We start from the raw sequence: 12,377 nt of genomic DNA, 5'->3' as shown, positions 1-12,377 counted from the left end.
ACGCTTACATTCTTCCTACATAATGAAGGAACTGTGAAAAAGTCTGTGTTTGCGTTACTAATGTCCCTCCGAGTGGACGAGGGGAATACGAGCACAACTTAGTTTCTTGGTTTATTGTAAGGGAGCAGGTATGCCTTGAAATAAAAGCAGAGGCAAAGGTCTCGGTAGCTAAATTGGCCACGAAGATTCTAATGGCTTCATCGGGCCACGTGTGAACCTTTGTTTGCCCTGGCACGACGGAAGTACCTGTCGACCAATGTGTACGACTTCTTGTTTTTTCTATAAACAAATGAGAGAATCGTCACGACTATTTGTGGTCTTCCTTTGAGCTCGCCGTTATTTATCGCGGTACACATTTCATCCCGCGACGATATTTCGCTCGTATCTAACGATGTTTACGATAATTAACCTCTTTTTCGGCTGGTGCTTCTCCAAGGTCAACAGCCACGTGGCCAAATTTCACCGGGACGAAAGTTTGATCGAAATCTGCCTTAAACTGCGTTCAGGGAATACCGAATGATTTGTCGCAATCGATTAGATACGCGTGTATTGAATAAGAGTGCCATTTATTATTGGCCCGTTACTCGTGTCATGGAATGAAAAAGGATATTTCATGGGACAGCCAGCGATGGCTTCGAACCGTCTTCTGAACAAACGAGCTTATTTTTTATCTTCCCAAATAATTAGCACCTGAACGCTTCAAATATCCGTGTTTACTCGAATCAGTCTTAGCCTAACCGGTTTAGGCGACCGAATTTTGAGGATACTATTTCTGAAACGTTCCTAACCAGTCTTCCAAAAGTTTTCAAATATTTGAGTTTATCGAATCATTTTGAAGTTGGACAAATTTCAAGAATTCCCAAAATACGTAAACTGCTCCTAAGTGGTCATCGAGACTTTTCAAATATTTGAATTTATTTAAATCATCAACTCTCGAAACTGCTGATAAACGGTTGTTCAAACTTTTCAAATGTCCACGTTTGTTTAAATAATTTTTAGGTTACTCGGATTTCGGAAATGCTATTTTTAAATGGTCGAACAAGTGACCGTGTAATTTGCGTAATCATTTGAAAAGTAATTCGAAAGTACGTTTATTGAAGAGAGTCGTGATTGACTCGAACGCCCACCATGCATAAAACGTATCGCGATAACCGATGGTTACTCAGTTACTTCGATAAGAGAGCAACTTCCAAACGTTCGGGACCCGTAATCTCAACAGTTCGCGACGCACGAAATTTTCGAACTTCCCTATTACGTGTCAGATAATGAACGGTTCTCGAAAGAACCTTGCACAGTTGAGAAAGGTTAACATACTAAACAAACATACCCTCGATGCAAAGATCCCAAGGTTAAATCACAAAAAATAAAGAAATGTTTTCGTACCTTCCATACTTTTTATCGTAATACCTGTATTATGTGGGATCAATGAAGAACTCAATTACAGAAAAATGAAACAACGATATCGCGTCGAGTGATGAGTTATCGATCGCCAAGAACGTACCGATTTAAATTAAAGGCCTCTTTTCAAATATTTCCCTCGAGCGAGCATTTAATACATTCGCAGCTACTGACGTAACTATAAGCTGCTAACGTACCTATACGTCTTCTCATATTTTCGCTTCGAATTAATAGAAATGAACTTGAATAGAGTTCAAATTTATGACAGACCTTTCAAATTCAAACAACCGGAAATTTATGTAAAAGTGAATTACTTTAACGTCTATTTTGATAAAAAAAGCTTCCTTTCTGCAACATTGGAAGAAACACGGAAACGATTAGCGACAAGTAAATTTAGATATCAAATTCTGCTGGAATGATTTATTGCCGTTATAAATTCTGTCTTTGTCATTAGGCGTTAAAATAACAAGACACGAAGCAAACAAACTTTTTTGTTCATTTTGTACAAATCAGTACGCTACATAACCTACAATTTAGCAACACCCTGAATAAGAACGATAACACTCGCGATGAGTGGAATTTTTTAATATCCGAAGAATCTGTGTCGTCAACAAAATTGCGGATTAATTTTTGCGAGTGTTAGCAAGTCATTTTCTTCTGGAATCCTGATAAAAAGAAAACATTCTTCCGCGCGGAAATGTGTCATCGTGATATTAGATATTCCGCGTGTGGATACAACCATGCGTTTCGTTCGGTGTAAGCATTGTGTGAATTAACCTATTATGGCGTGACACGTCGCTTGTAACTGTTCCAAGTCTAAAACTAGTCACATATATATCTACGTATTGACGGAAACCCAAAATTCGAATAAGGGGAAATCTTCTTCGACAAACCAAATTAAAAATAACTTTACGTCATTCGTCACAGTCAACGATTTTACTGAATTTATTATGTAGCACATCATATTTCGATGAGCTCTGTGTATCAAATACAGAAGAATGTTTTTCTACGCGATTGAATTCTCTGTGTCTGACATTTCGTGTACGCTTTGGATTTCGTTTTCGAGAAACGTGAGAAAAGCGTAATACGAATCCTATCTATAGCTTCGCACACGTGCACGTGTATAGTCTTAGTCACCATATAACAAGGTCGTAGAAACAAAATGCGCGATTTCCGAGTATCGAAACTTTGGTTTAAGGAATGCTAAAACTTTAAAATTGTACGACTTGGGTAAATAATGCACTGCACGCACGCAGACTGTACAAAACGACCATCTTTGAAAATAGATTTTGTGCTCATAGAGAAGTGTTTCCCAGAAATTTAATTTATGTTCTCGCTATATCGTGGAGAAGACTATACGTATGTATATATCAACTACGCTTGTCAACGTCAGCGCATGTCAAGCGCTTCATGGTTCAAAAATTAAGTAAAGAATCATCCCATGTTTTTTTCGAAGGCTTTTCGTAGAAAACATATTTCGTAACGAAGGTAATTACCATGTAACGGTGCTCAACAATCGCTCTCTCTTTCTCGCAAAAAAGTATCATGCCCGATTGCGTACGTGATTTTCGCGGCAAGACCGGTCACGATCGAGTTGCTCGAAGAAAAATCGACGAATCGAAAGTGGAAAATAATCGATCGTGCTTGAAATTGCAACCTCCATTACAATGGATTCGAACAATAAACGGCGTGTTTTTGAAGACACCGAGTATCGATTAACAGCACGTCTAGCCTGAGCGGTGAAACGTTCCTCGTGCGTCGATGTGTCAACCGCGCGACTGCGATCGAAAACCGTTAGCGATAACTATCGATGATACCCGAATTGCAATCACCATACGATCAATCATCGACGCGTAATCGTGCATGACCAACGGATACTTGTGCCGTTGCACGTGGATGCTAAACGATTGCAAACGAATATTGGAATTTCGGCACTTTGGGATTTTGAAAATTTGTAAAAATTTACGAGGAGTTGTAGCTTTGAAAAACGTAAAGTAAAAGTTTGACCAATCCTGTTTTAGACGAGCGCGGAGTAACTTTTGCCCGGACACTAATGCATCGATCGATGAAAGAAAAATCGAAACCTTTACGTACCCTTCTCGAAGATCGATTCAAGTCGAGCCGTTCCTCGAGTTAGCGGTGCCGTCCGGCCTCGATCGACAAAAGAGATGCGATTCGAACGGTTTGTCGGTGAATTTCTTCGTTGCTTCTAACCAGTCGAACGTACAGTCATTGTTTTCGGGCGACACCGCGTTGCCAGGAGAGTCGGTTAGAGTCTGTGTAACAACTCTTGTTTTTCAACCGGCACGCACACACACGCATACACGAATCGAACGCACGGGAACAGTGTTCGCGAAACCACCGTCACTGACTGACTGTCCGGAATCGTTCGGCTACGAGTCTGCTCTGGACGCCGTTTACGACTTCCCTGGGGAAACGTTTGTTCGGTCTTCCTTTCTTTCTTTCTTTATCCGCAGCGACCGGTGCACGCGGCCGAAGACGAACGAGAGGGACAGAAAAACAAGCAGAGAAAGGAGAGAACGAAACAGAATCAAACTTCTATGCCAGCCAATCGTGGCGCTCCAGTCTTCGTCGCGCGAAAACCTCCGAACTGGAAGCATGCTTTCGAGCCTGTTACGAGGCGCTGTTATAAATTCCACCTTCTACGCGACATAATCCTTTAAGTTGACGATTATACCGATTAAATTACGTTATCGATACACGATAACTGACGGTAAATTGTACCGTTCGAGGTCTTTGACACTGTATCGTATTTTTTATAATTTCCAGCCTGTCAGGTGGCGCTATTCCTTTTTGAAAAGTGCGCCAGGAGTGTACAGCTGAAAATAAACGGCGATGGGAAAAACAAAGAAGAATTAGTGTGTAATAACGACTTGATAACTTTTCGCGGTACATAACGTATTTAATGTACATTATAAATTTAACGCGGAACATGCGTGTAATCTGTACGAGTCGTTAGCTAACGACATAACTCGTTACACGCGCTTTAGAGGTTAAAAGTTTGAGAAGAGGGGAAAGAAACATGGTTGTTAAACAAGTCACGCTCGTTGCAAAAAAATGTACATTACGTTTATTGATGGTAGCTCGCGAAGCTCCTCGTGAATATCGAGTGGATTACAAAGAGGCGCTTGGGTTCGAAGTTGTTGGATTAATTCACTTTAGCAACACTTATTTAGCGATACGACGGAACTCGATCGAGCGTCGACATCGTTCGTCGCGTGTTCCTTTTACACTCTCCCTTTCTTCACTTTTACGAAAATCAAAACGAACAAAAAGGTCCGCTACGGACATAATAATTGCTACGACGTTCCATCTCTATCGTCCGTTTTTTTTTTCAGATCGATTTCGCCCAGTTTACCCTTTCCTTGTCCATCCCTGTTCCATGCCTCGAACAAAGAGGAAGGACCAGAATCGAGGAAAAGGGACTTTTTGGTAACCGGAGAAGGGGATGTTACACACGAAACATTAATATTCTCGTTTCGGTTGATACAGGCAAAATGCTACGGGCTCGTTAAGGACTGTGACCGTTTACATTCATAATAATTCCGTGGTAATATTTATATATATATATATATATATATATATATACTTTGACGTACAAACTATATCGTACTTTAGTAACTTCTAACGCAAGGGTACAAGGAAGGGGCGTAATATATGTACACAGCCAGGGCCATTTTCACAAGGCCCAGGGTTTTCTCTCTGGACTCTGAAGAAATCTTCTTCGTCTTCGCGATCGTAAAACGATGAGACAAGTGTTCCTCACGCACTCCTATCAACTAGTTATCAACATTTATACATAATACAACCAAGTTCCTCGCACACACGCTCTCATCAGTCTCACTCGTTGGGTCGGTCGACATTTCCCGCCCATTTTCGTTCGATTATCCGACGACTACAGTGAAGAGAAAAACTGCATCAATTTATGCAGAAAAATATTATCAACGTAAAATGACAAAAAGCTTAGCCCGTAAAAAGCAATTAATTTTTCACTTATTTCATTGTTTCAGATTTACTCCTCACTGTACCTGTGATTCTATTAAAGCTTGTTCACGAATTTTCCCTGGTGGCAGCAGCTTTTACATTCGGGGTAATAACGGATATCGTTACGAACTCAAACAAAAAGCGATACGTTTGACAGAGAAAAAGAAGACCTTATCTTCAGGACCGCTTACGGGTCTGTCACGAGTTTGCCCTCGTAGCAGCGGTTTTATCGCTGCCAGCAATGTGATACAAAGTGGATATTCCAGTGTAAAAAAAACGTTATATTTAACAAACAACATGAAAGAAAAAAAGTATGGGTTCTCCCACTCTTGTTACCATTTTCGCCATCGCTGCCCCAAAGGTTACCATCAGGAAATTCCATGGACAGGCTGCATTAAGCTTACTCCACGCCTACATACTTTTGCCCGCAAAAAATGGAAATAAATGTAGAGGTAACTTGAGAAGAATCCAAGGAAAGGGAGAGACTGAGGTATTACGAAGAAAGCTTAAGGAACACAAGGAAATTCTAGGAAGATCTTTAAGATAGCCCAGGGAGAACAAAGAAGACTAACTTAAATATTTTTTTTCAAGGAAACAATAGTCTATGTTGCACATGAGTGTACGCAATGAAGACTGGTATATTGATAAAATAATACCCAGAAAAATTACGTAAATGTAAGAAAATAAAATGAAAGGGTCTACAAAAAAAAATCAGCGCATCTAACAACAAGAATAGGTTGGGCAAATGTTTAGTTCGTAAATTCTGAAATATTTGTATGTAAGTTTGGATTAAAATTTTACAATTAGTATCAATGAAAATACTTTCACGATGAAACTTTTTCGCTTTTTCTCAGTCTGTGAAGTTAGTTCGATAAAAATACCAGGAATACGTAAGATATTGTTGAATAGATGTTACATATGGGTAAACGAACGAACGAGTCGAGTGAGGGGAATACGATTTCGATTTGTACTTGTGAAATCATAACGGAACGGAGGTGTGCTAATGCAAACAATTCTATCGATGCGATCCGATGTGACGATATTTACTTCTACGTAATAAATAACAAAATGGGATTTAACTTTATTTCGAACTCCATTAAAAATGAAAACTCTTGACGCTGCACATTGATACGGTTTTCGTTTCCACGCACGAACAAACATTGTTTATTTGTTTATTATACAAAGGACTTAAACGCTAAAGTGACGCGAAAAGTTGTTAATGAACATACATAGGTCAAAGGTGAGATGTTTGTAATTTCTAAATGTGATTTAATTAACGTTTGTTCGCGCGCGAAAGCGCAAAAGGACGCAAGGTGACATGGCACGATAGCTTAATTATTAAACGATAAAAGGAGAGGGAACGGATATGGTACTTACAACCCTTTGCACTTGAAACGTTTTACATGTTTTCTTCCTGTCGTGAACGATGGTGTCGAAACGAAAATTCGTTAAACCTCAACTATTATTAGCGAAAAGTTCTCTAATATTTCCAGCTAAATATGGAACCTCCATTATCTGAAATTCGAATATTTTCGCAAAAAGAGCCTGTATTTGGTTCACTCTGTGTACTCCGTCCCTCTCGTCAATAAACTCTAAAGTTTCAAATAATTAGTAACTACAAAGCTTTCACAGTATTGCAAAAAGAACTAATAAAATTCTGGATAATCGAATAGTTTCTCTAATCAGAATTCTATGTCGTCTTTCTATTTACGTGGATAATGAAGGTTCTACTGTAACACTAATAAACGAATGACAGTATTGTATTTGTTAACATACAAGTACAACAGGTTCCCAAAACTGTAAGACGCGTCGAAAAGAAAGGGATTCTAGTTAATTCGCCTGCTTTCATACGTATTTACAAGACGCCTGTAAACGGACATCTGAGATGTAATTAACACATTCGTGGTCGTCATTTAAATTTACAAACTCATCGTTTTTAAAAACAAATTCCCCAATTTCTTTGGGTGAATTTAAAAATCTTCAAATTGATCGTAGAATTGCCAGCCACGAAAGCGTTAATTGTTATAACTCGTGTATCACGCCTATCGCACTAACGAGGCTATCGTCGGACGATGGCAATCGTTTGTCGATAATAAAAACACGGCCTTCAACTCTATAGGCTCGCAATTAAACATTTAAACTTCGTATACCGCATAGACGTGTCTATCGCAATCGATTCTTTGCCTCGGTAGGTGCATACAGTAGGCCTTGGTACTCATTCTGTGAAATTACATTTTTTTTGACATATCTGACACATCTTTTGACCATGTGGATGGTAACTCTGTACGTAGCTTAGCGTGAAGCTTATGATATTTAGAGGTACATACGGTTACAATAGAGGCCTCTGTTAAAAGAGAGTGTAGGATTCTTTCAATTTTTAAACTCATGGAGGGTTACTTAGAACTTAAGGAGGAAGGGTTCAGAAAGAAGGGGAAAGAAGGTTCCTACACTTTCTGTTAACTGAGGAAAACCTATACGTGACCGTATAATTACATACAATTCTCTAACGTTAATTAATTCGTATAATTATAAGTACCGCACGCAATGAACGATTTACAATTAAGACACGTCGTAGCCAAATGTTTAAAGTACGAAGATCTAACACGAGCCATATAGCATTCATAAAATTGACAAACCTGTCTCGTCATAAATCGCGATAAGTCTCTGTGCGCAGTGTCTGGAACGCTGCACGAGCTGCAATTCTCTGTCGTTATATTAAAATAAGAATATATAAAATTATAAAACTATCAACAAATGTACACGTCGACAAACAATGTCTCGAAAATGATAAAACTTCTCAGAGGGAACGAGAAAACGCTGCCGACTTTCGGGTCTGGATGTTCCTATTTCTGACGGGAAAATTCCAGGAAAATTAAATTGCAAATATCCCTTAACTTATAAATCTTGTATACTCATAAATAAGATAGTTCTTCGATCAGATTGAAAGAAATCGTTGCAACTATCAAGAGTTATAACTAAACTGGGAAATAGGCCAACGATAAATTATAATCTTGTAATAATCGTAACTCGTTTGCTAAAGCAAATATCTTAAAATAAAACAAAAGATTGAATGAACCCAACTCGAAAGTCGACGATTGCGACAACACAATAGGTGTAGGCAAATTGAGCTTTGGTCAAGGTGACCAGTTTTGTGCAATGAAAATGTGAACGAAGGTAGGAAAGTCGTGTAAATTTTTGGCGCATGTAATTCACCGGTGTGTTCTTGATTCTCGAGGGTAACCTTTTTGTATTGACTAAACTCAGAATCTTTTTGAGCGATGATCCACTAGCTACCTGTACTTTCTGTGCTTTATTATCTTTTTTTTTGTATTTCACCCTTTCACTGCAGATCGCTGCCATTTGAATAATTCATTTATTTCCGGTTTATTATAGCTCGATCTAGATTTAACGCATCTACTACGTCGTCTGCAGCGAAAGAGTTAAACGTAATGTCCAAAAGGGGAGTGTTCTAAATACTTTTTTCTCTTTTTTTGTTTCGGTATATCAACGTTAGCTACAAAACGTTCTAAAACCCTGAGATACGAATTCGAAAACCTCAATGCGTTTCTATGAGAAAATTAGTCGTGATAGTCAGGTTTCCTGATGGTTTTCAAAGTGTACCCTCTCAGCACGCAATAAAACGTTTGCAAAAATTGACAATACATCTGGTATTTTGCGAAACGAACAAGAAGTCGAGATGGAATTCAAAGTGAGCCATCTTCGAGGGATCACTAGTGTCAACTGAATATATCGACGAATAGAAATTAATGTATACCGTGTTTATCGCGTGCTGCAGAATAAGTATAAATACTCGAGGTATAAAAGTGCGGTGTTGTGCGCAACGCAGCTAAACAATATGAAATATACTTATCGACTTGGAATCAAATTGTGCTTCCAAATCGATCACGTCGAAACATCGTTGTACGATACCAACAACAGAAAAATTGACCCGGAACAAAATTCCGTAAAATTCTTAGTCAGAGCGATAGCGAACCGTATACGGAATGTTTCAAAGTTAAATAATTACACTTTGTATGTTCCGCGAGTAACAGAAATGAGTATTATATAAAAATAGATTCGAAAAGAAGAAGGTTAATGTTCTCAATAATTTTAGATAGCAAATATGTAGAACAAATAGAATGAAAAATTGCAATTGCTTTCGTATCGATAGAACGCTACAAAGGTTAATCGCTTAATTTTGAAACAGCCTGTACGTGCAAATTTCAGCGTCAAATACGTTAGAAAATACTTGTCGACAGTTAAAATTGTTTACGTTTCGTTACATTAGTATGATTACGTTCAGCTAATCGTTATCTTTATGTAGTAAAAAATCGTTAAGCTACACGAGTCTACGATAAAGTGTGTATCAAATTCTTTCCTCGTTTCTTTCGACTTGTTCTAAGAGACATCAGATAGTTTTTTGCGTATCTGTATTCTCCACTTCCAACAGGGTATAATTCATCCCTGTCAAAGCGATTTCTTTCATGTATATATTTCGTTCATAAAAAAGCTCACTACCGTTCTGATGTCGTTGATAAAGAATGATACTGTTAGTCGGTTTAACATTCAGGTAAATACATTGTATAAAAGCACGATTCTAGCTCAACTCCGAGCCGTATACCGATCGTGGCAGTCTGAATAGTTTTGCGCGTTATATCCTTCGTTGGTAAAATACGTACAATTACGTAAATCATTTTGACTCTCTTGAGCATCGACGACGCTCTGTGCGTATCGTTTCTAAATCATTTTACATACAGAATCGTTTCTGTTAATCGTCTGGAGTAGTACGTACAAAACGGGTCTCTTAGTATCGTGTCCCATTTTCTCGTACGCGATGCTTGCTTGCACGAAATCGATTCCAATATAAAGAGAAATAACGATGATGAACGATTTTGAGTTTCCGTGTGCAAGCAAGCTTTCGTTACATCATTATCATGGGAATAAAAGATTCGAATACGCTCGTTAATACAGATTGTTTAGGGACGACGTTTGTTTTAAAAATACGTAGAGTCCTAGTAATATACTCCGAGTTTGTCTCTTCCGAAGAGAACGTCTTCCTGGGGGAAGGACCATCTGAAATACGACTTGCGACTTCGAGTCGAGAGTACTTATGAGTACTGGAGAGTACGACACCAGTCTCGCGTGGTTCAGCACGCAATATGTTTGCCACGTCTTCTGACATCGTTCACATGTTATACGCCACGTAGATGGGATCTAACTGATCCGCCAGGAAACCGTCCCGCAAATGCATCCGTTGCTTCTCGCCACGAGAATTTATCGGGACTACTCCGGGGTCCACGACGACCACCACACCGACTACCAGGTGATGCTCTTCGAGAACGGCGCTGGTAACCAATGCAACGAGATCTAATGCTTCGCTCTCGCTTCCGTCGAGCTCTACCACCACTACCAGCAGATTGGTCCATGTAAATACGGCACTGCGAATAGGACAAATTTTTTTCTTACTTCTTTTCCTTATCTAATAGCGACGAATCTTTTATATTTCTACTTATATAAAATTGACCAAACTCCGTACGCTTCCGAAACGACCACTTATATTTCTACTTACCATTCCGCTATCTTCTTGTGACACCTCATTACACTATTCTCGATGTCGATAGGATGGTACCGCATTCCTCTGAGTAGTATAGCCTCGTCGAGGGCGCCAACAACGAACACGGCGTCGTGTAATTCGGCATCACCGGGAACGAGATCCGCTTCCGCGGCGGAAGTATCACCGGGAACGTCACTGATAACTGACTGTTGAACGCTCTCGGTACGTCTTAAGAAACCGAGATAACCAGTCCTAGCGTACACCTCATTCGTGTTTCCTGTTACTAGACGGGCGTTAAAGTGGTCCGCGTAATCGCTTTCATCGCCGTATATCGTGAAGTAACCACTGGCATTGTGAGCCGACTGTACCCAGATTTCGCCCAAATGAGAATCACCGCACTGTCCTTTTGTTTCGGGATTGGCGATGATCACTTTCACTCCGGGAAGTAACTTTCCTGATTCCATCAGACACAGAGAATGTGGACTACCTCTTTCGACCAGAGATACTCGGTCGTTGCGCAACGCGCGAAGGTCAACGTATACCGTTGATGGTTCTGGACTGGATGCACCCTGATTTAATATTTCGTATAAAATATGATAATTTATGACACCTTGTCACTTAATGAATTAACAAGAAATATAGCTAATTACCTGTAGACAAATCGCCGTGTTTACTCTACACCCGAAGGAAGTCGATACGGCACGTGGACTAAGTCCCAAAGCCGAGAAGAGTTTGCTAAAGCTCGTGGTGAGAGCGATTCGTGGCCTCTCTTCGGCGACGACTACACACGTTCTAACACACGCTAAACTAACACCTCTAGCTTTCAGAGCGTGAACGGAGGAACCCAGCCCCTTCGTGCACAGTTCCATTACACCGTAAGAGCAAAACGTGTCCCTTACTCTGGACTGACTAACCGCCGACAGCCACAACGCTGGATTGGCTTCCACCTGTGAAATATAAAATTAAGAAAAAGAAGTTTCTTTGGCTCTGAAGTCCTCGGAACAAGTTGTTGAAACGGACCTCTGATGGTGGTATAAGTATGGAATGATGACCACTGTATATACTGCTCAGACACCATAGAGCGAATCCTAATCCGGAATAGGGATCTAAACACAGAGCGATGTGCCTGGATGGATATAGTTCGCAGGCTAGTTTCATGGCACGGCATAGAGACGTCACTGCTGCGTGAGACATTTTAATTCCTGCTAACATTCCCGTCGTCGAGACGCTGAAGTCTAGGTAAGCTAGCATCTCCGCCGTAGGCGCCCGATACATAACAGGTAGCTTCTTCTTTGGCATGTCATCCATATCGAGAATCGTCGGCCAGCTCTTAATGTCGACAACGTTGTTCGCTTCCTGTGTTACGTCGTCGAACAGAATTAGTCATCAGCGAAGAAATAAACTTTACGCGGAGGTGACG

The 12,377-nt window shown here is 40.0% G+C and overlaps 2 protein-coding genes across 19 annotated transcripts in view; both read right to left on the bottom strand.

Moving 5' to 3' along the window:
- Ae2 (anion exchange protein Ae2) overlaps nt 1–3,634 on the bottom strand; it is a 33,792-nt gene extending 30,158 nt beyond the window's left edge. For all 3 annotated transcript variants that reach the window (XM_076529859.1, XM_076529861.1, XM_076529863.1), the window contains exon 1: nt 3,493–3,634. The gene's annotated coding sequence lies outside the window, so the exon portion shown is untranslated. The remainder of the gene's footprint in view (nt 1–3,492) is intronic.
- An 828-nt stretch (nt 3,635–4,462) lies between these two features.
- The window catches only part of DIP2 (disco-interacting protein 2), a 39,890-nt gene continuing 31,975 nt past the window's right edge, over nt 4,463–12,377 (bottom strand). For all 16 annotated transcript variants that reach the window (XM_076529851.1, XM_076529852.1, XM_012297635.2 and 13 more), the window contains 4 exons: nt 11,978–12,313; nt 11,608–11,904; nt 10,973–11,526; nt 4,463–10,841 (listed from right to left, as the gene is read on the bottom strand). In XM_076529851.1, the coding sequence (XP_076385966.1) occupies nt 10,589–10,841; nt 10,973–11,526; nt 11,608–11,904; nt 11,978–12,313 (1,440 nt within the window). In that variant the 3' untranslated portion in view covers nt 4,463–10,588. The remainder of the gene's footprint in view (nt 10,842–10,972; nt 11,527–11,607; nt 11,905–11,977; nt 12,314–12,377) is intronic.

The sequence above is a fragment of the Megachile rotundata genome, chromosome 3 (genome assembly GCF_050947335.1).
Source record: "Megachile rotundata isolate GNS110a chromosome 3, iyMegRotu1, whole genome shotgun sequence".
NCBI classification, from domain to species: Eukaryota; Metazoa; Arthropoda; class Insecta; order Hymenoptera; family Megachilidae; genus Megachile; species Megachile rotundata.
Note: the sequence above shows the minus strand (reverse complement) of the source record. Positions and strands in the feature narration are given on the sequence as shown.